This window comes from Eucyclogobius newberryi, unplaced genomic scaffold, assembly GCF_026437365.1.
Source record: "Eucyclogobius newberryi isolate DKJ021-1_F unplaced genomic scaffold, fEucNew1.0.hap1 SCAF_7, whole genome shotgun sequence".
NCBI classification, from domain to species: domain Eukaryota; kingdom Metazoa; phylum Chordata; class Actinopteri; order Gobiiformes; family Gobiidae; genus Eucyclogobius; species Eucyclogobius newberryi.
In genome coordinates this window covers 22,464,435-22,491,030 of record NW_027316389.1, presented here as the reverse complement: position 1 = coordinate 22,491,030, position 26,596 = coordinate 22,464,435, and the positions used below count along the sequence as shown (strand labels likewise).

At 42.4% G+C, this 26,596-nt stretch overlaps 1 protein-coding gene across 1 annotated transcript in view; it reads left to right on the top strand.

The window, feature by feature from the left end:
* The window catches only part of LOC140349397 (NT-3 growth factor receptor-like), a 56,453-nt gene that overhangs the window by 11,197 nt on the left and 18,660 nt on the right, over window positions 1-26,596 (top strand). The window contains exons 4-12 of the mRNA XM_072435707.1: window positions 9,386-9,457; window positions 17,916-18,070; window positions 18,538-18,680; window positions 19,411-19,549; window positions 22,931-23,043; window positions 23,144-23,330; window positions 24,271-24,294; window positions 24,443-24,486; window positions 25,254-25,356. Of these exons, the coding sequence (XP_072291808.1) occupies window positions 9,386-9,457; window positions 17,916-18,070; window positions 18,538-18,680; window positions 19,411-19,549; window positions 22,931-23,043; window positions 23,144-23,330; window positions 24,271-24,294; window positions 24,443-24,486; window positions 25,254-25,356 (980 nt within the window). The remainder of the gene's footprint in view (window positions 1-9,385; window positions 9,458-17,915; window positions 18,071-18,537; window positions 18,681-19,410; window positions 19,550-22,930; window positions 23,044-23,143; window positions 23,331-24,270; window positions 24,295-24,442; window positions 24,487-25,253; window positions 25,357-26,596) is intronic.

Sequence of the window (26,596 nt, the reverse complement as noted above, 5' to 3'; positions counted from 1 at the left end):
GTTTTGTAGCTCTGCTTTCAGTTTCATTAAGATTGTAATGCCATTTTCAGCAGTACACCTTAAGCTTCATTGTAAGATGGATGGACTTTATACATTATTGTTGTATTGAAGTTTCTTACAGATAATTGTGTATAGTACAAATATGATGAGGTCAAAGCGTCAATTGTAGCGAAAACTATTCAGAATTGATGACCTGAATGATCACATTGACCCTATGTCTTATAGTGTGGAACTTTAGGGTTAAGACCATGGTCAGCGATTCACTCCCATTTTTATCAACATCTCTCAAATTGGTGTAATCTCTCATTCGTCCAGGAGTGTTCCATTGTAGAAAAATAATCAGTTGTAATCATGAACACAGTTTTGACTCTCATCTAAGAGTAATTTTCAATCTGCAGATCTAGTCTGAAAACTCAGATATTTATCCTACTCGGAGCTGCATAAGCCCTGCCCACTGGGCGGAACCTCCTGATGATAGCCTGCCCTGTTTATCTATTTGTTTTAAGTTTCCCCTGAAACTAATCTTCTTTGTTACCCTAACAGCCCTGTAATGGGCCTTATTATTAGCTGGCTGCAGCTCCTCATCACTGATGAGTACCTGATTAGCATCTGAATGGCCAGGGCTGATGCCGCCCCATGGCTTCAAAATGCTGTGCATATGACTGCATATTTTCTTTGCACTCTTCTCTTTTATGTCTTAAACATTTTTGTTATTTCTGTCATGGCTTCATTGCCTTGCGTACAAATTCTGCTCTACAAATAAACTTGCTTTGCCTTGAATTATTGCTAAATTGAACCTTAAACCTCTGTTTAATGAGGGATTCTCGTTTTTAACAAAAATGGCCCCTTTAACTCATTTTTCAAACCACCTTCACCTCACTGTTTTCAAGAGAGTGTTTTTTTGGCTTCAAGATGAAGATGCACAGTGTTCAATAATCCTGAATTTCCGTGCCCTCTGTGTTGATAAAGCCTCTTGTGTAGGAGCTGTTTAGTCTCATCTATGACTGAATACACTACATTTCTCTGTTTTTGTGTAGGCATCTTGTCCTTGGGGTGAACCAGTTTTTGTCTTTAAGTGTTGTCCTGTTTAAAATAAACGGTAATTTTGTGCTGTCTAAAAATCCTTTGTAGACAGTCCATTGTAGACACATAAGGGATAGAGACTCACTTCCTTGTGTGTGCTGTTTCAAAAATCAGTGTCCAAATGACTACAACTGAATCTTTTTCTGCAATACCACATCTATTAAATATTAAAAATCTAGAGTCAATATAATAATCAGGTGCTAACCCTGAATTTAGAGTCTCTAAGGAGAACTAACCAGCCAGGGCCTGAGCCAAGCCGCGGCCATAAAACGGCCTCTGTTTTAAACCAACGGGAGCTCATTGGTGCATGTCACCAGTTTAGCATTTAGTGGCTAGCTAGTTCACAGTCCACCAAGCATGCACAGCAGTGTTCTTCTCCCACACGAGCGTGTGCGAGGTCTCATACCATGGGATTGCTCTGACCAATCAGAGCAAGAGCTGCTGGAGCGGAGCAAAGGGAGATTTTAGAAAATGGAAAGATTTTCAACTGAAAAAAGTTCATGATCTGTAATAGATATCTTTGTGTTAGTTGTAGTTGGCCTGTCAGCCGAATATGAGAAGTTTGTTTTTATATTGCACTCTATGGCAAAAATGCTTTGTGGACGTTGGAGGATATTTTTGCTGCATTTCCATTGGACTGGACACAAGTCCAACTCATGACAGGTTTGAGCAAGCAATACCCTATCCAGATATTTGAATAGATCCATGGAAAGTTGTTCTTAAAGACATGTCGTCCACTTCTTCGTTGTGCATTTTCTACTGCTAGTCTGTGGCGTTGTTAGCCTTTCCCAATGAAGCTGACTTCAGACAGTTTTCACCATTTCACACCAAGCCGGTCTGTAGATGTAGTTTTAAAAAGTTAACACGGAAAACAAAAAAAGAGCATTAGCTTCACTACTTCTTGCTGTACCAAGCTGACGAAAAGCCTCTGGTATCAGAAGATCAGCTTTTGTCTTTTTTCACCTCTTGTCTGACCTTAATGGGAGGCTGGTCCGGTCCACTTTACTTTTTTGGGGTTTTTTTTCAGCCAAAGGTCTTCTTTCAAAAGGCTTTCAGAGATCGACTTCTCCACTTCCCTAACGTTGCCATGATAGCGTCTGAAGTGCATGCATGCTACGCGTAAATAGCGTAGTTCGTAAACACACTATGCTAACCATTTTCTCATAGTGACGTAGTCCTTTTTCTTGGGATTTGATTACAATCCAGTCCAACTATCGGCCAATAATCTGTCTCTCCACAACGTGGAAGCTCCTGTCGGGCATAATGGCGGCTAAGATAAGTGGGCACATGGATCAATACATGAGCACTGCTCAGAAAGGCTTCGCCAAAAATACAAGAGGTGTGAAACATCAGCTCCTGGTAGACAGAACAGTCGCATGGGTCTGTAGAACCCGACACACCAACCTGAGTACTGCCTGGGTTGATTACAAGAAAGCATACGACTCAATGCCACACACTTGGATCATTGAATGCTTGGAGGTGTACAACATCAATGCGACTGATCTAAGAGTCTTCAGAGAGAACTCAATGAGGTTGTGGAAAACCATCCTTGAGAACAATGGCAAGCCACTTGCACAACTGTCAAACGTCAAATGTGGCATATACCAAAGTGATACGCTGTCCCCACCTCTATTCTGGAAAGGTCTGAACCTCCTCTGCCAAATAATCAACACGACTGGCTATGGATACCTACTACATGGATGACATCAAGCTGTATGCTAAGAGCAAGCGGGACAGTAACTCCCTGATCCACACCACCAGGATCTACAGCTCAGATATTGGAATGTCCTTCGGACTAGAGAAGTTTGGTCGGATGGTGAGGAGGAAAGATAGTCCACACAGAGGGTGTTTCATTCCCAGAAGGAACGATAGCAGACATTGAGGACAGTTACAAGTACCTGGGAATCCCACAGGCAAATGGCACCCTCAAAGAGGTAGCAAGGAAAGCGGCTACGGCCAAATACCTACAACAGGTGAGGAAAGTTCTCAGAAGCCAGCTCAATGGTAAGAACAAGTCCCGGGGAATAAACAGCTACGCCCTGCCAGTGATACGATACCCTGCAGGAATAATCACTTGGCCAAAGGAGGAGATACAGACCACAGCTGTTAAGACACGGAAGCTCCTGACCATGCATGGAGGGTTCCATCCCAAATCCAGCACCCTGAGACTGTACAATAGCCGTGAGGAAGGAGGCCGAGGACTAGTGAGCGTGAGCCACTATCCAGGACAAAACGTCCGTAAGTACATCAAGGACAAGGCTCCTACAGATGATGTGCTCAGTGAATGTCTCAGACAATGGGGAACAGAGGATGATGAGGTGCTGGAGGGACCATCATGGTAGGACAAGCCCCTACATGGGATGTACCACCGGAACATAACAGATATGGCTGATATCACGAAATCCTACCAATGGCTGGAAAGAGCCGGTCTGAAGAACAGCACAGAGGCCCTGATCATGGCTGCACAAGAGCAGGCCCTGAACACCAGATCAACAGAGGCACAGATCTACCACACCAGACAAGACCCAAAGTGTAGGCTGTGCAAAGAGTCCCCTGACCATCCCACACATAACTGCATGATGTAAGATGCAGGGACAGTATACATGGAGCGTCATAACCAGGTGGCTGGCATAGTGTCCAGAAACATATGCGCAGAGTACGGGCTGGAGACCCCAAGGACAAAGTGGGAAACACCTCCAAAGGTGGTGGAGAATGACCGAGTCACGGTCCTCTGGGACTTTCAGATACAGACAGACAGAATGGTAATGACAAACCAACGGACACTATGACGGACATAGTGGTGATTGACAAGGGTCAGAGGAAAGCTGTGGTGGTGGACATTGCAGTACCATGGGATGGTAACATCCGGAAAAAGAAACATGAGAAACTAGAGAAATACCAAGGCCTCAGAGAGGAGCTGGAGAAGGCCTGGAGCGTGAAGGTATCGTGGTGCCCGTAGTGATCGGAGCACTTGGGGCAGTGACCCCCAAACTGGAGGAATGGCTTGAGCAGATCCAGGAAAAACATCGGACATCTCGGTCCAGAAAAGTGCAGTGCAGGAACAGCAAAGATACTGTGCAGAGCCCTCAAGCTCCCAGGCCTCTGGTAGAGGACCCGAGCTTGAAGGGGGAGGAATAGAGACCACCCGCGGAGGGTGAGGTAAGAGTTTTATCTCTGTCTCTGTGTCTGTTGCTATATATCTATATATATATATATATATTTTTTTTTTTCCTTTTACATATTTGAACTAACAATAAAATAACATAATTCTGAACAAATGATTATTGTTTTTAGACAAAAAAGTGTTGAATATCATTTGGCATAATTGGCTAATTGACAGGAGGGGCGTCGCCCCATTGCCCTTAATGGACCAGCCGCCACTGCCGGCTCCACGTGAGGGCAGCCATCTTGTTGTGGCTCTTGCTTCCTGAACAGCAGGAAGTGGGCAGATGGTGTTTGTTTCTCTTTTTGTACATTCTTGTGCCACACAGTGTTGCTAGGAAACATTTTTCATTCACTCAAACAAGCAAGTGCCTCCAAATGTCTGATATTCAGGTCAGATTAACAAACACAGAGGATTCAATTTTCAAATTTACTGTTACGATTTCAAACACCAAGTTTTAGAGGTTATTTTTTTGAGTAAGTCCAATTTAATTATATCAGCATCTTCTGCTATCAAGTACATTTTTTTTAGCTAGACTAGTAATGAGGTAATTGATAATGTTATGCCTTCCTGTTCCAGTGAGGTTTTAAAACGGTCTCATTAACCAGCCTTTGGCACCATCACTGATCTGTTCCTGTTTACAAATGCATTTTGTCTGTAGGGTCAAGTCTCCATATGCCTGACATACTTTCTTTGGACTCACTTCAGTGCAACATGGCAGTACACGATATATCTTTTTTTGCTGGTTGTTTATCAAAGTCCCAGCAGTTGTTGATGAGGACGGTGGGATGGCAGGTGAAGCTCACCCACAGTCAACCACACACTGATAGATGTAATTACTGACACTCCAGCTCCAGGCCCAGTCACACCGCTCAGAATAGACAGGACTCATTCTGTATGCGCGTGTCTGTGCCATTACTGATAATAGAACCACGCAGGGCTTAAAGGGGAGATAAAAATACTCAGCAAAACTCCTATTATAGAGGGAGTGGGAAGCTATGTATAATGTCCAGCCCCAGTCCATTTAACATTTTTGTACTTAGTGGAGATGGGGAAACAGCTTGAATTTTGTGCTATAGTAAATTTTCAGTTAAACTATATTACTACAAAATTATAATTTTAAAATAATTTAGGATTAGGTTATTTATACTTGATAAGCTTCTCAAAAAGTGCTAAAACTGCTAATGTAGGCTAACCATTAGTCGAGTTGACTTAATATGATTTAATTACTGCTGTTTATTGATACTTCCATTTCTCCTATAACTTATACTTGTTTATACCTATCACTTGAAGAAAATTGCTTTACAGTTAAGAAAAGTACATTACTGTTACTTTTATATGTATCCTCCAATTCTTTGAACTGCACTGGAGCAGAATGAAAAGTGTCAACCCCAGATGGCGTTTCTGTCTGGCATCTTCCACAGGAAGTGAAAGATGTATTCAAGAATCTCATGATGAATATATTTACATTGATTCTAACCATAGTTTTTATAAGCTCTGTTGGTACAAGCAGAGGGCCATAGCAGTGACCAGCCACAGTCCAGATCAAAAAGCAAGAGAAAAGAAATTATTAGAGAAATATGTTCAGTCTTGTGGGTTTGTGCGCTGAGTGGAATACTGATGAAGTAGTCTATGAATAATAAAGACAGTTACATCACACACTGCAGGAGTCAGCTTCAGATGAGCTGCAATCAGACAGCGACAAGCAGGCCAGGAAACAGAGAAACATTTGTACTCATTCATTCATGACAGCCCAGCACTGTACAACTCTCAAACTACAGGGAGAGTCCATCCATAACCGAGCACACACAGGTTAGGAGTCATGGCTCAGCTGGGCTCAGACATGCTGCAAGTCATCTATAATACGGACAGGCGTGGAAAGTAATGAATTATAAATCATCACGTTACTGTATTTGAGTAGATTTGTAAGTCAAGCCCGAAATCACAACACTAGTTGACTCAAACATACTCAAACGTACTTGCACTACTAGTTCTAGTCATATAATTGTTATTAGCTACATTTAAAATCATAAAGTTTTCTGAAAACAGTCCAAATCATCCCAATCCATGGCAGTCTCACATCTGTCTCTGCTCCTTTCTACACCGACAAATCCACATAAAGACACTGGATCTCCTGTTCTGACGGAGAATAGAATATATTGTGGTCTAAAACAACTTATTTAAACTTTAAACGGTTTAATTAAAGTTTTGTGTAAAAGACAGATATAAAATACTACTAAATTTCTGTTTAAAAAGTAACTAGTACATTGACTTGTATTTTTCATGCATATTTTTAATACAAATTTGACAACAATTATGGCAGCACTTTTACTTATAATTAATTACACTTTTTAACCAGTTTCCCCATCAACACTTTAAAATGAATGTGACTTGTTTGCATGTCTGTCGCAAGTCACTCTAAGTCTGTATTTTTATAGAAATTAGGACAGAAGCTGTAATAGGACAAGAATACGTTCAAAGCCTGCCTTATGCATCAGTAATTTCTCTTTCAATTTTAATTTTTTTTTTTTTTTTTTAATTCCAAACAAAAACAGGACATAAAACACAGCACAGACAGAAAAAATAAGCACAAGAAACACGCAGCAAATAAAAGTTAAGGCATTTATTGTTGTTATCTATTTAATTTGAATGAATTTTATGTTATACATTTTATTCATAACACATATAAAAGACATAACTGACATACAGTTAAGCAAATAATGAATGAAAAGGAGCAGAAAGAATAGCAATCTTCTCTAACCCATTTTCAACTTGTATTTAGCACTGATATTTTGAAACACATTACAATAAACATTTGCAATAATTTCAAATAAAGTCCAAAAGTAATCTTTTCACTTTTTTCCCCCAGTTATCATTTCAGTCCAATACTTGATTGTTGGTTCAGTTTGTGTCACCCTTTTCTTTTCCTCCTTTCCCCTGCAGCCAGACGTATAGTCCGAAGGTTGGCAGGAATTGTACGGCCCAAGAAGCATCTGGAATTTTGTTGGCAATCACAGTAATAGGACTTGTTCTAAATTCTAATGCTTTTGAATGTGCTCAACACCTGCATTTAATGTCTGGAGCTTAAATATTTCACTCTTCAACACAAGTTATGAAATTATTTTGCTAGTAAGCTGATGCTGTAGTGTCAAGCCGTACCTGTGCTCTTGTGGGCAGGAGGCCGATGGGACCCTGACTAATCTGAATGCCATTATTAGCGTGACCCTTTTAGCCTGGCAGCACATTAACCATGGAGCCAGTGTTAAACATGGCGACACGCTCCCAGTGTGATGGAGCATCTCTCATTAGGTTATAATTAAAGTAATTTCTTTGGCTTGCCACTTATATCTGACAATCACCATGGTAACGCGGAGACAGCTTGACGAATGGGAGTGTGTACGGAGGATGAAGAGCCTGCTGTCTGCTCACATGTTTGATTGCTACGGTTTTAACTGCTCCGTTTTATGTAGTCCAACTTAGAACTAGCCCTGGTTGTAAAAAGTATTTTTAAAACTCCTTAAGTTTGCTTACACTGGTCTTGATCACAAGTTTCAAAAAAATTATGAAGTTGTTTTGGCCCGCAGGCTTTATTAGACAAGACAGATGATTGAGAAACAGGGGGTGAGAGAGAAGGGAGGACATGTAGCAAATTGTCAGAGTCGGGATTCATTCAAACTCACAACACTGCGACTGCGGCCAGCTGCACATGGAGCCTGGCATATGTGTGCTACGCCTTAACCACTCAACCACCGGGCAGCACGATCACAAGCTAATTTCAGCTCAACTTTGTCAGCTCCTGTGGGATAAACACAAGTTCTATGCGATTCTCATCTGAGTCACCAGCATTTCTTTGTGTGAATTAGACGAGTTTGTTCTATATTTTACCCTTCATCTGACATTCTGGTAATAAGTAATAGTTAACAATAAAGTTCATTAAATGCAACCAGTTGTTCACAGCTATAATGCTTTTATTCTAAATGAGCATTGGGGGTAAAGTGTAAAATGTTTGCTGATTAAAAATGCAGCAGAACAGAAAAGAAAGATGAGAGAATGTTACCAAAATGTGTGGTAATAATCGTCATAGTAAAAAAAGGAGAAAAGTACAGTATGCTCCAATTAACCACAACATCTAAAGTGATTAAGCAGAAGAGGAGGGATTATAAAATAAAATAAAAACAAAATAATCATAAAGATATCTCTAAATTGCTCCAGTGGAGCTTAAGTGTACGATACAATAATAAAGTTCACTCATTCCAATCCACTTTATTTCTGTTGCACATTTTACAAACAAAAGCCACTTCCAAAGAGCTGTGTATAGTGAAATAAAATCAACGAGTCAACGCTGGAACAATGCTATAAAGAATACATATTGTTAAACAGAGGAAAATATAATAATAAGATAGACTAGCAGGCATAAATACGTAAAATCATTAAGAAAAATAAAAGCCAACCGACCCACATATAAACAATAACCATTTGAGAGCTGCAAATGCAAACATATGCCATGAATAAACATCTCAAAACCATCTCAAAACCATCAGAAAACCATCTCAATACTATCTATATGAGCTCACAGTAAAGGCTACTCATACATATTATTATCAAACTATTTGCTCAAACAGTCAGATGGATATACTTTATTCCTCCATATTCTCTTGCTTCATGATGTGAGTGCAGTGTAAAGCAGATGATTGTGCCCCACACCAGTGGCTCACACTTTCATATGGGGCTGTTTGTGTACAGCGTGTGACCTCCATATGTACAAGACTTATTTGTTGGCCGCTGATGGGAGAGGGTGTCACAGGAGTGGTGTGCCTGGTTTAAATGTGCATTATTGTAGCCAGGTTGACCTTTGTAAAGGACACATCTGCATGTTCACAGCCCCGGCATACGCACACATCCATACTAATTGCTTTTCATTTAAAAACAGAGGCTGCTGAAACGGAAATTATCTCCAATCTCATTACTGTGGAATAGTTGTTATTTACACCTGTTTCTGAAATACTGATGTGCTATGCCTCCAAAATGTGGGAATCTTTTTGATATTGAACTCATAACTACAACTGAATCTTTTTCTACATTCGAAACAGAATTTTAAAAAATCTTATTATTGTATACTTTTGTTTTCTCTTCCTTCAGAAATTTATCGAAGAACCCCATGTTGACAATGCTGTCCTGGCAGGTCTTCGATCAACTGCAGCTTTTTGAACTGTAAGTATTTTTAATAGCTTCTCCATTTAACATTGCTCTTCATGTGAAGTAATAAGAAAATGTATTTATTGCTGAAATCTGTCTTGTTTGTCTTAATGGCCTATGTAATTAGTAACAACACAGGTATTTTCAGGTCTTTGCTTAAAGAAAATATGACTTCAAATGTCTTTCACTCAGATATTTAATTGCATATCAATTAAACAAGTTTCATTTCAACAGTTAAAGTGTAAAAGGACTATAAAGACTTTTCCAAGGCCTAAATGTCGTAATTGTGTCTTTGAAAAGTGCCCTCCTGTTGTTCAGTTTAGAAAGAGAAGATCTTGGTGTGGGATTGTGTCAGGACATGCAGGACAGCTGTCACGGGAAACTGGGACAAGAATGCAGGCCTGGACCATGCCTAGTAGGCATACTGAAAAAATGTGATATTGTGATGAATGTTGTATTATTGTATTCCCTTGTAGTTAAGTTTGTTGACTTTTTAATATAAAATGTTATGTGAATAATAATAATATACTTCACATTCACCTGTTGTACACAGTGCAAACACAGCGTGATCACTTGACTTGATCATATTATGGCTTAATCCTATGTGAATTCACTGCTTAGACAGAGCCAGCCAGAACAGTGCCCCCTGCTGCTCGTATGTGTTAATGAGGCTCGCGCGCTAGCACGACCATGCAACTGTACAGTGTGATTATTAACATCTGAGCAAGGTGCAATTTGTCACACACTTTCTTCTTCGTTCCTTCTCTGACACACCCACCGTTGTGTGTGTCAGTGTGAACCCAATGTTTTATTACAAACCTGCTAGACCTATATTTTAGAACTTAGTTATTGAGCATCTGCGTGATGTAACGCAGGCACTATATGTTCTTGTATTCTGAGAATTTTTTATTATTATATTTTCCATGATTTTCCATTTAGCCAGTTTCAACTCCTTAACGCTTCAACCGATTTCAACAAGTTATACCTCATTACGATCGCTTTCGCAGTAGTACGTGTGCTATTACTTTTGACATTTGAACAACTTTTACTTTTTTCAAAAGTATTAGTAGACTTTATTCTTTAGACTTTTGTGACGGAGCCAGTCGAGAGAGAGAGAGAGCGAGAGAGAGAGAGAGAGAGAGAGGGGGGGAGAGAGGGGGAGAGAGGGAGGGGGGGAGGAGAGGGAGAGGGGGGAGGGAGAGGGGGGGAGAGGGGGAGGGGGAATGGGGCATTATGAGTGTGTGCGTAATTCTTTAGGCTTTATTCTTTAGACATTTGTGACGGAGCCAGTCGAGAGAGAGAGAGAGAGAGAGAGAGAGAGAGAGAGAGAGAGAGAGAGAGAGAGAGAGAGAGAGAGAGAGAGAGAGAGAGAGAGGGGGAGAGAGAGAGAGAGAGAGGGGGAGACGCAGACACTCTAGCAATGGCTTCAGCCGTTGCAAATTATCTAGTTTGTTGTTGTTTTCGTTTCCATCCATCCATCCATCCATCTTCTGCCGCTTTATCCGGGGCCGGGTCGCGGGGGCAGCAGTCTGAGCAGGGACTCCCAGACTTCCTTCTCCCCAGACACTTCCTCTAACTCCTCCGGGGGGATCCCGAGGCGTTCCCAGGCCAGCCGAGAGACATAGTCTCTCCAGCGTGTCCTGGGTCTTCCCCGGGGCCTCTTCCCGGTGGGACATGCCTGAAACACCTCCCGAGGGAGGCGCCCAGGAGGCATCCGAAACAGATGCCCGAGCCACCTCAGCTGGCTCCTCTCGACGTGGAGGAGCAGCGGCTCTACTCCGAGCTCCCCCCGTGTGGCCGAGCTCCTCACCTTATCTCTAAGGGAGCGCCCAGCCACACGGCGGAGGAAACTCATTTCGACCGCTTGTATCCGCGATCTTGTTCTTTCGGTCACTACCCAAAGCTCATGACCATAGGTGAGGGTAGGAACGTAGACCGACCGGTAAATCGAGAGCTTTGCCTTTCGGCTCAGCTCCCCCCTTACCACAACGGTCCGATGCAGCGACTGCATCACTGCAGCCGCTGCACCGATCCGCCTGTCGATCTCACGCTCCATCCTTCCCTCACTCGTGAACAAGACCCCGAGATACTTGAACTCCTCCACTTGGGGCAAGGACACCCCACCCACCTGGAGAGGGCAAGCCACCTTTTTCCGGTCGAGAACCATGGCCTCGGATTTGGAGGTGCTGATTCTCATCCCAGCCGCTTCACACTCAGCTGCAAACCGTCCCAGTGCATGTTGCAGGTCCGGGTTTGATGGAGCCATCAGGACAACATCGTCTGCAAACAGCAGAGATGAGATCCTGTGGTCCCCAAACCGGACACCCTCCGACCCCTGACTGCGCCTAGAAATTCTGTCCATAAAAATTATGAACAGAACCGGTGACAAAGGGCAGCCCTGGCGGAGTCCAACATGCACTGGGAACAGGTCTGACTTACTGCCGGCAATGCGAACACAGCTCCTGCTCCGGTCATACAGGGACCGGACAGCCCTGAGCAAAGGGCCCCGGACCCCGTACTCCCGGAGCACCCCCCAAAGGACACCCCGAGGGACACGGTCGAAAGCCTTCTCCAGATCCACAAAACACATATGGACTGGTTGGGCAAACTCCCATGAACCCTCGAGCACCCGATGGAGGGTATAGAGCTGGTCCAGTGTTCCACGACCGGGACGAAAACCACTCTGCTCCTCCTGAATCCGAGGTTCGACTATCGGTCGGATTCTCCTCTCCAGTACCTTGGAATAGACCTTACCCGGGAGGCTGAGGAGTGTGATCCCTCTGTAGTTGGAACACACCCTCCGGTCCCCCTTCTTGAACAGAGGGACCACCACCCCGGTCTGCCAGTCCAGAGGCACGGTCCCCGAACGCCACGCGATGTTGCAGAGACGTGTCAACCAAGACAGTCCTACAACATCCAGATACTTTAGGTACTCAGGGCGGATCTCATCCACCCCCGGAGCCCTGCCACCGAGGAGTTTGCGAACAACCTCAGTGACTTCAGCTTGGGTGATGGATGAGCCAGCCACCGAGTCCCCGGTCTCCACTTCCTCTTCGGAAGACGTGACTGAGGGATTAAGGAGATCCTCAAAGTATTCCTTCCACCGTCCGACGACATCCCCAGTTGAGGTCAGCAGGCCTCCACCCGCACCGTAAACGGTGTTGGTGAGACACTGCTTCCCCCTCCTGAGGCGCCGGACGGTTTGCCAGAATTTCTTTGGTGCCGACCGATAGTCCTCCTCCATGGCCTCCCCGAACTCCTCCCAGGCCCGGGTTTTTGCCTCTGCGACAGCACGAGCCGCGGCTCGCTTGGCCTGCCGATACCCGTCGATGACCTCCGGAGACCTACAAGCCAGAGTGGCCTGATAGGCCTCCTTCTTCAGTCTGACGGCATTCCTTACTTCCGGTGTCCACCACCGGGTTCGGGGGTTGCCGCCACGACAGGCACCGGAGACCTTGCGACCACAGCTCCGAGCAGCCGCATCAACAATGGAGGCGGAGAACATGGTCCACTCGGACTCAATGTCCCCAACCTCCCCCGGGACATGGGAGAAGCTCTCCCGGAGGTGCGAGTTGAATACCCTACTGACAGAGGGCTCCACTAGACGTTCCCAACAGACCCTCACAATGCGCTTGGGTCTGCCAAGTCTGTCCGGCTTCCTCCTCTGCCAGCGGATCCAACTCACCACCAGGTGGTGATCGGTTGACAACTCTGCCCCTCTCTTCACCCGAGTGTCCAAGACACGCGGCCGGAGGTCTGATGACACGACAACAAAGTCGATCATTGACCTCCGGCCTAGGGTGTCCTGGTGCCATGTGCACTGATGGACACCCTTGTGCTTGAACATGGTGTTCGTTATGGACAATCCGTGGCTAGCACAGAAGTCCAATAACTGAACACCGCTCGGGTTCAGATCGGGGAAGCCATTCTTCCCGATCACCCCTCTCCAGGTGTCACTGTCATTGCCCACGTGGGCGTTGAAGTCCCCCAGTAGAACAACGGAGTCCCCGGTCGGTGCACTGTCCAGTACCCCTCTCTTCTGTTTTCGTTTCGTTTTTGTGAAAACATGTATCTACTTTAAACTTATTTTGTAGATTTTAGAAGTATTGTTTTTGCTTTACAGCATGATATTACTTCTGCAGACAAATCTAATATGATCTATTTATCAAACCTGTGGTGGAAGGCCTAATAATGCACCTATTGATCTGTAGCTTGCCATATTAGTGTTTATAACTGGTGCACTCATACACAGCGTAGGCTGCAGGAAGCAGCATTCATCACAACATGCCCCGAGGTGTTACACACATGTGCTACTCTGTAAATACACTGTAGATCTATTGACCCTTGTTACCTTGAGTATATTTAGGTACATTTTCCAAGCAATAAAATAGTTTGGGTTATGTTACTTTTACAGATGATTTTCACAATATTGCTAAAAACTGTTGTAGTTTCTCAAGGTGTTGGTCAAGGTGGTTGGGTAGCAGAAGAAGAACTCGTTGACAATAGCTTCTGTATTTTAGAATATTTTTATTTACAGAAACAGCATCAATACACAAGTCGACATTGCCTGGGAGCTCCTCTATGGTCAGATCATGGAGTCACCTCGATCCAAGTTTTACTTCAGTCTTTATAGTTAGTACCAATCCCCTTCACACAAGGCAGATGCCCCCTTTGCCTGCCCTTTGACCTCTCCTAACGTTGACCAGCACTTCAGGTCTCAGCAAAACAGTAAAAAAATAAAACAGCAAAACAGGATACCACCTGTTTCCTTGACCCTTTTCCTGCTTTAATTTAAGGAGCATTTACCCCTGACTTAAAAGAGCAATAGTTTGTTTTTAGGGCAGACTGTTCAATATTATTGGGAATTAGGTTGAGCTTTTGTAGTCTATTCTGTGATGAACCCAGCCCAGTATATTCTGTACCAGTGTGGGTTGATATACCGGTATGTATTGTTCCCCTGAGTATATAGTCATCTCCAGTCCAGCCATGCATCACCGTCTTCCTGTCAACAACACGATCAACTCACATATGAAACCTCTTGTTTGGTGGCAGTAAGAATAATGCAGCCCCTTCCTCGTCCTTCACTGCTCTATAATTCTCAGTGTCACAAACATGTCCACAGCTGCAGATAGTGACATGAGAGGGTCCTGTGGTGGAGATGGCTGTCAGGATGGTGGGTGGGACCCCCAGCCACTCGAGAGGAGACGGTGCTGTGTGTGTATATCAGCTCAGGAGGAAGGCCGTAAATATAGTAGAGGTCTATGGAGTAAATGTAGCCCTGTTAGCACTGCTGGTAGTTTGGACTGGATTTATGGAAGTGTACTGAGGACAATGTTATCCAGAATATCTGAATGGAGTCGACTAGGGACCGGAGATTCATTAAAAACAAATTCAAATGTTTCGAAGTTTCAATATTTCTTAAACATTACCAAGACACAAAAAGTCTACTTCCGAAGTCGGAATTCTGCTTGAATTGTTTCAAGCAGAATTCATGCTTTTACAGGCAGACAATTGATCGTAGATCTCTTGATTAAAATGCCCAAGCTGATTGTTGATGATAAGAAGTAATCTGCACAGCCTTAAAGTTGTGTATTGAAGTTACACCTCTTCCACAAGAGTGTTATGTTTTTGCCTGCATTTGTTCATTAGATTAACATAAGGCAATGGGAAAAGTTATTAACTGTAAATTATTTATTGTAATTGTAATCCTTTTACACCAACACCCTTTTATGTGTCTGGGCAGAGGCAATTTAGTAAATACTTCACACTTGCAATAACAGGTTGCATTTGTATCCAAAGCTCCACAAGCCTGCCATAGATAATCTTATGCCTTAAAGTCATTTAAACTGATACAAAACACAATTTTGGAGATGAATAATAGGCAAGGCAAGACAAGTTTATTTGTAGAGCACATTTTATACACAAGGCAATTCAAAGTGCTTCACACAACAGGAAAAAAATGCATTAAAATCACAAAGAAATTACAGAAATCACAAAACAGTCAACATGAAAGAGAAAAGTTTAAAAAAAAAACTTTCAGTCATATGCACAGCTAAACAAAACGGTTAGCTTAGATTTGAACATTGCCAGAGTAGAACCGGTCCCACATCTTCAGGAAGACTGTTCCAGATTTTAGCTGCATAAAACTGAGACGCAGATTCCCCATGTTTAGTCCTGACTCTGGCACCAGCAGGAGGCCGGTCCCTGTTTAGTCCTGACACTGGCACCAGCAAGAGGCCGGTCCCTGTTTAGTCCTGACACTGCCACCAGCAAGAGGCCGGTCCATGTTTAGTCCTGACTCTAGCACCAGCAAGAGGCCGGTCCATGTTTAGTCCTGACTCTGGCACCAGCAGGAGGCCGGTCCATGTTTAGTCCTGACTCTGGCACCAGCAGGAGGCCGGTCCATGTTTAGTCCTGACTCTGGCACCAGCAGGAGGCCGGTCCATGTTTAGTCCTGACTCTGGCACCAGCAGGAGGCAGGTCCATGTTTAGTCCTGACTCTGGCACCAGCAGGAGGCAGGTCCATGTTTAGTCCTGACTCTAGCACCAGCAGGAGGCCGGTCCATGTTTAGTCCTGACTCTAGCACCAGCAAGAGGCCGGTCCATGTTTAGTCCTGACTCTGGCACCAGCAGGAGGCCGGTCCATGTTTAGTCCTGACTCTGGCACCAGCAGGAGGCCGGTCCATGTTTAGTCCTGACTCTGGCACCAGCAGGAGGCTGGCCCATGTTTAGTCCTGACTCTGGGCACCAGCAGGAGGCCGGTCCATGTTTAGTCCTGACTCTGGCACCAGCAGGAGGCCGGTCCATGTTTAGTCCTGACTCTGGCACCAGCAGGAGGCCGGTCCATGTTTAGTCCTGACTCTGGCACCAGCAGGAGGCTGGCCCATGTTTAGTCCTGACTCTGGGCACCAGCAGGAGGCCGGTCCATGTTTAGTCCTGACTCTGAGACCAGCAGGAGGCCGGTCCATGTTTAGTCCTGACTCTGGCACCAGCAGGAGGCCGGTCCCTGAGGTCCTCAGAGTCTGAGATGGTTCATATGGCACTAACATGTCTGAGATGTACTTTGGTGCTAGGCCATGGAGAGACTTGTACACAAGCAGAGCTGCTTTAAAGTCTCTTCTCTGAGCCACAGGAGCCAGTGCAGAGACCTGAGAACAGAACTAATGTGATCATACTTCCTGGTTCTGGTCAGGACCCGAGCAGCAGCGTTCTGGATGTACTGCAGCTGTTTTACAGCTCGTTTGGAGAGGCCAGTGAGCAGGTCGTTACAGTAGTCTAATCTCCTGGAGACAAACGCATGGATAAGTCTCTCTAAATCTGGTTTAGACACTATAGTTTTAATTTTGGCAAGGTTTTTTAGATGGTAAAAAGCTGCTGATATTATTGATTTGATCTGGCTGTTTTTAGTCCATTATTAATAATCAATTATAGTGAATACCACTTACTGATTTGAGAACATAATATAATTTAGTTTATATAGGGCAGGCTAACAGAAAACACCTGGACTTTGTGCCAGTTTTTATTTGAACCATGATGTGAACCATAAACCAGATCAGGGTTAGGGTTAGTTACGCAAAACTTTTGGCGACAGAGCATTCTCCCGAACAGCACCCCGACTCTGGAACTCCCTCCCCCAACCTGTCCGCCACTCTCCCTCACTCACAACATTCAAATCCCGCCTAAAAACATACCTCTTCACCCAAGCCTATGACCTCCCCTACCCCTAGCCTCCTCTACCCCATTGCCTACACTTCTAGCCCCTGTTACATCCCCATCTTTTTCTCTCTACTTCTTCTGTCTTGTTCATTTTATCTGTATATTAATGTGTATTGTACGTGTTGTCCCCCCCTGTCTGTAAATACCCCCCCCCCTTTTTTATTATGTTCAGCGTCTTTGGGTCACTGAAAAGCGCTATATAAATAAAAGTTATTATTATTATTATTATTATTATTATTATTATTATTATTATTATTATTATTATCAACCAATCTACAGTCCGACTGTTAAACTGCAAATTCAGTCATAGAATTCAGACCTGTCTGCTGCTCTATTTTAAACTGGATTATATACATTTTGATGACGAGTGAGAGCAACCTATTGTTTTATAATAAACATGTAAATCTCCGCTTAATAACAAAATATCAGAGAGATTAATAAATCCCAGATCTCACTAACGTCTACATTATATGTTGATAAAATAGATTGATTGTCATGTAAAATACTAACTCCAGGCAGCCTCAAGTATTGCCATCTCCAACTCTTTCACCCAAAACCATGTAGCCTAATCCTTTTTTCGTAGGAGAGGTGTGTATACATTAATTGTACTGAATTACAGAATAGCCAGTGTTTTTCAAAGCAAAGATAAAAACAGCACATCATCAGATCACACGGAGTAATGAATTGGGGTCCCTTTGACGACTTCAAACCTGTTGGATGTTGATGTTAAACTAATCCAATCACTTGTTGTCTACAGGCATTTGGAGGACGTAGTGTTTGACTGTGGCTGTGGCATCCGCTGGCTGCAGCTATGGCAACAGAGAGGGGAGGCGGGGCTTGGCAGTCAGGAGCTGTACTGTGAAAACGACTACGGGAAAATACTACTGCGGGACATGAACATCAGCGGGTGTGGTGAGTTCATGCAGAGACCTTTTGTGGGACAATGTTAATCATGAGATTCCATTAAGACCTATGAAACTTGTTAAGATTTTGTATTTTTCTTTGCTTTTTTCTAACTACCCTTTAGAAACTATTCATAAAGGGTCACAAATCTGGAATAATGAAGATAATCTATTTATCTACCATAAAGACTATTCAGGATATGATAGTTATCTCTTCAAAGAGAAATGCTGATTTGTCTTTTTTTAAATGATTTATTCATTGCATAGATATAAAATCAGATTACATATTTTCAATAATTTGATCTGTTTGTATACACTCATTGTGAGTGATACTGAGCTTAACGTATTGTTTAGAACAATAAAGAAGATCATCAAGCAGTGGGTCACTTAACTTAAAAGCAGATTTGTGTTCTATAATGTTCAGGTGTTGATAATATTCATTTGGTGCACTCAAATGTTATTTTATTATGTCTGCAGAGCTGCCAGACATCAGCGTGAGTTACAGTAATCTCACGGTGGTGGAGGGCGATCGTGTCATTGTCACCTGTAATGGGACTGGTTCTCCTTTACCTGAAGTGGACTGGCCTGTCCATGGACTTCAGTCTATCAACACACAGGAGGTACGTCCACACCCCTGCAACACTGGGCGTGTGACGCTGTGGCGTGCTCATGCATTATTTATACATGTGTCTGTTTGCATCAATCATCAAAAGGCAGTTACACTCAAACCAGCTTACAAGGACAAGTGTTGGACTGTGTGATAGTGGTGATTCTAATTCAATTAGAGCACTGTGGACACAATTTACAGCAGCTCCTCAAATGGAACTCTTAGTGCATCACAAGTAGACTTCTATTGTGCATAATAGAATCATCAGAAGCGCTGCCCGGTGGTCGAGTGGTTAAGGCATCAGCACACGTCTGCAGCCGGCTGCAGTGTCGTGAGTTAGAATTTCAACTCCGACAATGTACTGCATGTCCTCCCTTCTCTCTCATCCCCCATTTCACACTCATCTTTCCTGTCTAATAAAGCCTTCGGGCCAGCTGGAGCTGCATTTTCCAATTCAATATTTACTTTTACAGTGATCATTTCTTTGCATTTAACTGAGCAGAATATGACTCTCACACTGTAAACATTACTGTGTAAATATTATTGTGATAAATTATGTTCTCAATTCATTATTGAACTTTTAGTTGCAGAGACAATCACAGCATATATATCTGGTGAACATAAATGTAAAAGAAAAGAATTCTGCTGTTGCTGTGAAAGAAAGCTTATTTTGCCTGACCAACTCATCTCACAAGTGTAGTGCTCCGATTGTGTGTGTGAACTAGCGCTGTTTGTCTCTGAAGGTCGCATTTTATGAGAACACTCACTCCGTCAACATCATTCTGGAGAATGTGAATCGAGATGACAACAACTTCTTATTGACCTGCATTGCCACTAACATCGTGGGAATGACCAACGCCTCAGTCCAGCTCACTGTGCACTGTGAGTAAACACAATCTTTTGTAAAGTTACTGCTACGGTAACACACTTTCTATTATTTTTACAACAGGAATACAATTACATTGGAATACATTTAGGATATTGTTTGTATCAGCAAATTACCTTTGCCACCTCAGTTCAATTTAAAAAGTACCAAACATCTACCCTTAAATAAATGAAGAATGATGGGAGAATTCAAAGTATTTATTTATGTATTTAATTGTATTTATTTATTTATTCAATCATTTCAGAGACAGCATATTAATAAAAAGAAAATGCTTCTTCTCAATAAGCTATTGTTTTTATTAAAATTAAAATTAAATTTCATCAACCAAATGTATTGTGCAATAGTCAACAAATAATGTATTATTATTTATATTATTAGTTTTTGTGATGATTGTGATGGGAAGTGTTTTTTTTGTCAGTCAACAGAATACATTGATGATAAGAATGACAAATATAATTCATTTTCTACTGCTTGTGTGATTTAAGTCTACCCCAGTGACGTTGGGCTGGTGGGGTACAGCCTGGTCAGGAGCCAGCTCGTCTTAGGGTTAGATTAACACGAGTCAGCATACATTAATCAACCAATAATAGTACTCAGATTAGCAGTGGAGATAAAAAAGCAAAGGTTTGGTTGTGAATAAGGATTTACATCAAAATGTTCAATGTGTATTTTCTGTATAATCAAGTAATAAAAAAGATACAGAAAAATTTACAAAATATTTAGTTGCCCAAAATTGTCTATCTGATCTCTATCTGATTGACTATACTTTATATAATAAACTCAAAATTACTTTTCCCCTCAGTTAAATATGACAAGCAGAATACATGACAAATTGCAGACCTAAAGCATCTGTTTTCAGACAGAACACCAAACTCACTGCAGCATGACTCATATGACCCCAGGCCTGAATAAAAGATGCTATTTTTACATTGAAAGTGGCATGTTGGCAGACGGATAAATGTTCCCCCGTCACAAAAGACCATCATTTGTTTCTCTTTTTGTGAATTTCATCTTGATTTAATCGTAGTGCCAATTGTTGTGTGCTTCTTGCTATTAAGCCACATTGTGAACATTTCAACCTCAGCTAAAATCAAAGAAATGTCAGTCTGTCTGTATCCATGAATCTTGAAGGTATCCTAATCCGTACAATACAATATCTAAAATAACAGCTGAAAGATTCTGTTTTGTTGGATCTGTGACAATTTTTTTGTATGACATACAGCATTCGGCTTAATGTTTTGTTTTGAGTTTTGATCTTAGCACTTGCCATTGCAAGACGTTCCCAACGCCTTTCATGGTCTGTTCACTGGGATGGTTCTTAATGAAGATGAGCATATTTGCCAGGTAGACATGAAGCCATAAATGGTGCTGTTGGGTCAGTGAGCGTGACGGCTGTGCTTTTAGACAAAGTTGATCTATGCGTGTAGTAAAAATGCCTGTGAAATGAGTGACCCATTTAATGAGGCATGCTGTAGTATTTACAGATAATCATAAAACAAGGTGATCTGTTTGAACAGATGCTGCAGTGCCATTAATCAAGTTGAGAGTGGGCACATCGAGATGAGTGTTTCATGTTATAATAATGTGCAAATTAGTGTTTTAGACATTATACAAATAAGTAACTATATTTCCAAATTTCCGCTTGACACAATAGCCCATTGTGCTGGTCTCCAAGTGCAGCCACATAGCAGGTGCCTGGGGAGAAGGTTAGAACACTCGCTGGTTAGATTGTCAGTCGGCACTAAGGCCACTGCAAAGTCCAGGAAGAGCCTGGTGCACCGACCCACTGATCAAGAGCGAGTTTTAACACAAAGCGTGTGGTCGAGTTTTGTCTGGGACAATTCGTTTAGAGAAAGCTAAATCAAGGGAGGGGGCAGATGAGACCGGGTCTGTCGTTAAAGATACAAAGCGCCACACATAAGGTGGAGGCATCGACAAGAGAGTCGTCGTAAAAGATACATACGCTCAGCACAGACGAGTGCAGAGGCAGAAAGCGCTCTGACGTCTAAGGATGGTCAAACATGGGAAAGAATCAATCTAAAAGTGATGTGCCCATCCTGGAAATACTGGTAATGTCAAATAAATATGAGAAAGTGTTTCTGGAGTGTCTGCCAGTGTGGTCCAATAGATTTTCCATCTAGCGGATCACTAAGCATGGACAAAATATATGTTTCATGCCAGCAAAACTGTTAAATTGAATGAATAGAAATTAAGATTTTGTGATTTCTGTCATGTCTTTGTGATTTTTTGTGGACAATTTGTGTTCTACAAATAAACTTGCCATGCTTGCCTATTTTAGACTTGGCATGGTGTCGTTTTATACCACTACAATTCAAGTCATTTACATGCTTCCCTCAATCAGATCATCATTATAGACTCCACTGTTATGCATCTACATCTTTGCCAACTCAACCACCCCAGTCATCCTTCTACCATCAAAAACTGACATGAAAACCTGGCTGTACCATAACTTTCTCAAACTCAAAAGCAATGAAACAGAACTCCTCATCACCACACTCAAATCCCTCCTCTCCTCTGCTTAGAACATCTCCTTCACCCTCTCATACAAATAACACACCAAACATGTCGCCGAAACGTCTTTTTTCCACCTATGCAACATCGCCCATCTCTGCTCCTTGCTCTCCCAATCCACTGCTGAAATGCTCATCCATGCTTTCATCACTTCCCTACTCGATCACTGCAATAATCTTCTGTATGGTTCTGAATACCCAAAACCCCAGTGCTCTGTGATTCTAGGTTTTGAGGAAGCCACAGTAACATGAGGACCCTGTAACAGCAGGACGGTGTTTACCTTCAACTGAGAAACACTAGAGCACCAGCCACACGCTCACAAATAACAAATCAATGAGGAGCTGCTCTGATCAGAGAACCACATTAATAGGACAATGTGTTGCCATAAGTTTCATACATTTTGAAAAGAGTACAAAATACAGGCTGGACACATAGCTGTGAACAAATTGTGTTACATAAATAAATAATGTTTTGCATTTGGAGCGAATACCAGGAAAGAAGTTGTAAAGTCTACTATGAGTTGTATACATTGTGGATATTAAAATAAGGACATAATGACAATATAATAAGGCTAGAAAGTCAGAGGAATACCGTGCCAATGACTTACTGTATCAATGAGCCACAGTAAAGCCCAGGTCATTGGGGCCCTGGTCCTGGATTTTGGACTGAGCTTGTAAGCAAATGTAAATGAAAGTTATATTCACATAAATATTGTGTATGCATGCATTTTGTTGAATATTTTTGTATTTTATTTAATATTATGTATAAAACATTCTAATCTAAATGTAGTTTTACTGCCAATGTATTGTGTTTTAAAACTCTATGCATACTTTGGTCTGTTACAGTCCCTCCGACCATAGTGAAGCTACGAGAACCCGAGCGCCGCTATGACACCTGCATAGAGTTCACTGTGCGGGGCTCTCCTCACCCAACCCTACGCTGGTTCTACAATGGAGAGGTCTGTCCAAATCCCCCTTCAAACTATTGTGCTGACTGCTTCACACCCCTCACATCATGGACTTTGATTTGGGCTTTAATGTCTTTTGTATTGTTTACAGGAAATTTCTCACTCTGAGTTTGTGCGTCCGGACATGGATTTTTTCCAGGACTACATTGAGGGCTGCCTCACCTTTAAAAATCCAACTCACCGCAACAATGGCAACTACACCTTAGAGGCCATCAACTACCTGGGCGTGGCTAACAGCTCTGTGTATGGGCACTTCCTTACCCAACCTTTTGAAAATGGTGAGTGAAGACACCTCGCAATGTACAATAATAACATAATAATAGTTTTGGATTTCCCACTCTGTGGAACTAAAACTTATTTCACAGTCAGGTTAGCATTAGTGACTGAGATGACTGACAGGTCAGCATTAGTGACAGAGTGAGAGTAAGACTTATCGGCTGGGAGAAGTGTAATCGCCAATTTGAGTGAAATAAAACTGCGGTGGCACTGCACGTTGTGTGCGCTGGGATGGTGGGGGTGTAAGGGTACAGATCCAGCACATAAGATACTATTGTGTAACCAATCTCAGAAACAGACAGATTGTAATAGTTCTATAGTTCTACAGAGATGCATTTGGACTTGGAGAAACTCAAGTAGTGTCACCTGCATGTCTTTCTGGAGATAGAAAAGTTTAATGCTATACTGTTGCTGACAAAGAAATGTATTTATTTTTTAACAAATGGATTAATTGGCTAAAACCCTGTGAGCATTTTTGGGAATTTCAAAAATAAATGGAATTAAAAAGTATAATTTATTTTTAGATTACTAGGAAGTCCCTTGAGATAAAATGTCGTTTTTGAGGGAGACCTGGCCATGAGGCACGTCTGCACAGAAATAACATCTCCATGGAGACAAGCAGATGGAAGGCTGTCCATCAGAGAAGTTACATACTTCAAGAAGTCAAGTCATTTTTTTAGTTCAAAGTAAATGCTTACCAAGTTAAAAGATTTTAAAACAAACAAATGTGAAAAAACAATATTCAAAGGAGTTCTATTTCTGTTATTGGAATCATGTGATCTGTGAGTTGACACCACCATTCAGTCTGTGTTAAAATGTAAATGAATTCTGAGGTGTAAATAAAAGTTCTAATTTAAGTCTCACCCACACACACCTCTTTCTCACTGCAAAGAGGTTTAAAAGTGTAACCATGCCATCTCTTTATGTCTCCTTCTCCCACAGAACCAGAAACAGACTATGACTATAGTAAGTATTCTGCCTCTCATCAATAAATAGTCTGAGTACATGGTCAAATATAGATCATAGTTTAACGTAAATTGCCCAAATTGAAATTAAAATGTATCATAGCACTTGTTCTCTTGTCCATGCAATTCTAAACTCCTTGTTCTTTCAGTTACTCCTACTCCAGAGACTCATAAACCAGATGACACTTTTGGTGTAAGTACATTTTAATTCAACCTGATTTCAACATGAACATTTTGAGCCAATCCCGCGATAGTAAATATGCACACATCTTCATATGTTCCTTGGATCTGGTAAAGTGGTACCTTGTTAAAGGATCCACTAAAACAGTCATGAATGCAGGTTATTTTAGGGTAGGCACTTTCTCTTAATGCTAAACCTTTCCATCCCAAAATAGTTGCCAACAACTTCAAATAGTCAGAAATAACTTGAATAATTCCTTGCCTGTCAAAACACATTGTCAGCCTGATAGGAAGACAATGCAAATCTACAATTGTCTGAATTAATGAGCACTTTGATGGAAGAAATTAAAGACTAGAATCTCCAGTTTAATCCCTGTGTTCTGCTCTGCGTTTAGTCGTTGGATTCCCCTGTCGCCTCCGAGCCTCAGAGTCCGCTACAAATTAATAATAATAATAATAATATTAATTGAGTTCATGTTTTTGCTGTGATTGACTGAGATAAGTGCAGGCGACTTTACAGGGGAATCTACATCATTGCATTGTTCAGTGTATGTAATTGCATAGCCGTTTGCGTACAGAATGTCTACTATAGTACAACATTTGTGCTGTTTGATGACAGTTTTTGTCCTTTTCCTTAAACCCCAGGATACAGTTTTGTCAAAAATGTCTATTAGTCAACAGATAAGGAGTAAAAAGTGGACTAGTTTTTCCTTACCAGATAAAATCAAGAGGTGAGTTGTGTAGAATTTAGTTTTGATGTTATGTATATTGTCTTTGTAGGTGTCCATTGCAGTAGGACTGGCATGTTTCGCCAGTGTGATGCTGGTGGTTCTCTTCCTGCTCATCAACAAATATGGACGCCGGTCCAAGTTTGGCATGAAAGGTTGGGCTCATTTTTAAAGTATTTCTTAGACCTTTTAAAGCAATGTCTAACTGTTGCCCTGACTTAAAGTGCAATTTATCCATGGATTTCAGAGTGATGAAAGTTGCCATAGCAATTATGAATTCAAAACAATATATTGTATTGTTTAAATGGTCAAATGTCCCCTATAAACAGGAAGTAGAAGCCCATGAGCATTACTTCATCATTGCTCTTTTTTGTAATTTTTAACCAACAATAACCAACAGTCATTGGAACAATCAAATTATTTCCTTTGTTTATGCAGTAATAAAACTTAATTTAATGTTCCTGTTATACAGAAGAACAGTAAACTAAAGTAACATAGCATGTTTTTGATGGTAATTGCTAAATTTCTAATGACAATGTATTTCAAAACCTAAGTGAAACCACAAAGAACATTGCAAGCCTATCACCAAACCTCTATTTCACCTTGGAGAGACTCAAACAAACACAGAAAGGACTGTTTAGCGAACTTTATTACATGGGTTATTTGGCGCTCAGACCCCGGCGGAAGACATTGCGATCATGGGCACTCCATGATCTATTTGTATTAGATGTCTCTCCCAGTGCCTGGAGACTGGTGGTAGTGGTAGATACGGAGAGAAGGTGGAGAGGATGATTAGGATGAGAGGGATGCAGAAGAGGAGGAGGGGAGGTGGTGGGTCGCAGTACGGTCTGATGCGGCCGAGCCAACTGAGTGAGGGTTTATATCGGACCGGCTGTGGGCTGATTCGGAGCAGAGGTGCGACGTGCCGCGGGGAGGAGTAACTTGGGTGCGTTGATTCATGATGGGGAGCAGGAGCGAGGGGCGATTTCCCGGGAGTCCCCTGTCATTAGACCCTCCTTCTCGGCCAGGAAAAACAACAAAAAACCTCGTTGGGAAAAGTAGAAACCTGGAGGAGTTCCACGGTGAAAAAGGGATCTGACTCCCACAGACGGACAGGTCGGACGCCCGACTGGGTGCGTTGGTTGAGCAGGGGAGCAGGTGGACCTGGCGTAGTAGGTGACATAGATGGGTGGAGTTAGGTCTTCCAGGCTGAATTTACGCAGACTTCATTTCTTGGACGGATTCACCAGATTATACCATCCCCCCAGTGCTGTAGTGTTTTTGTGATAGTTGCCCATAAGTATGTTCATAACACCAGACTTGTGGCTCCAATAGCCTCAGGGCCACTCAAAGACTCTCCATATCTCCATCTGTGGACCTGCGCCTTCTGTTCAT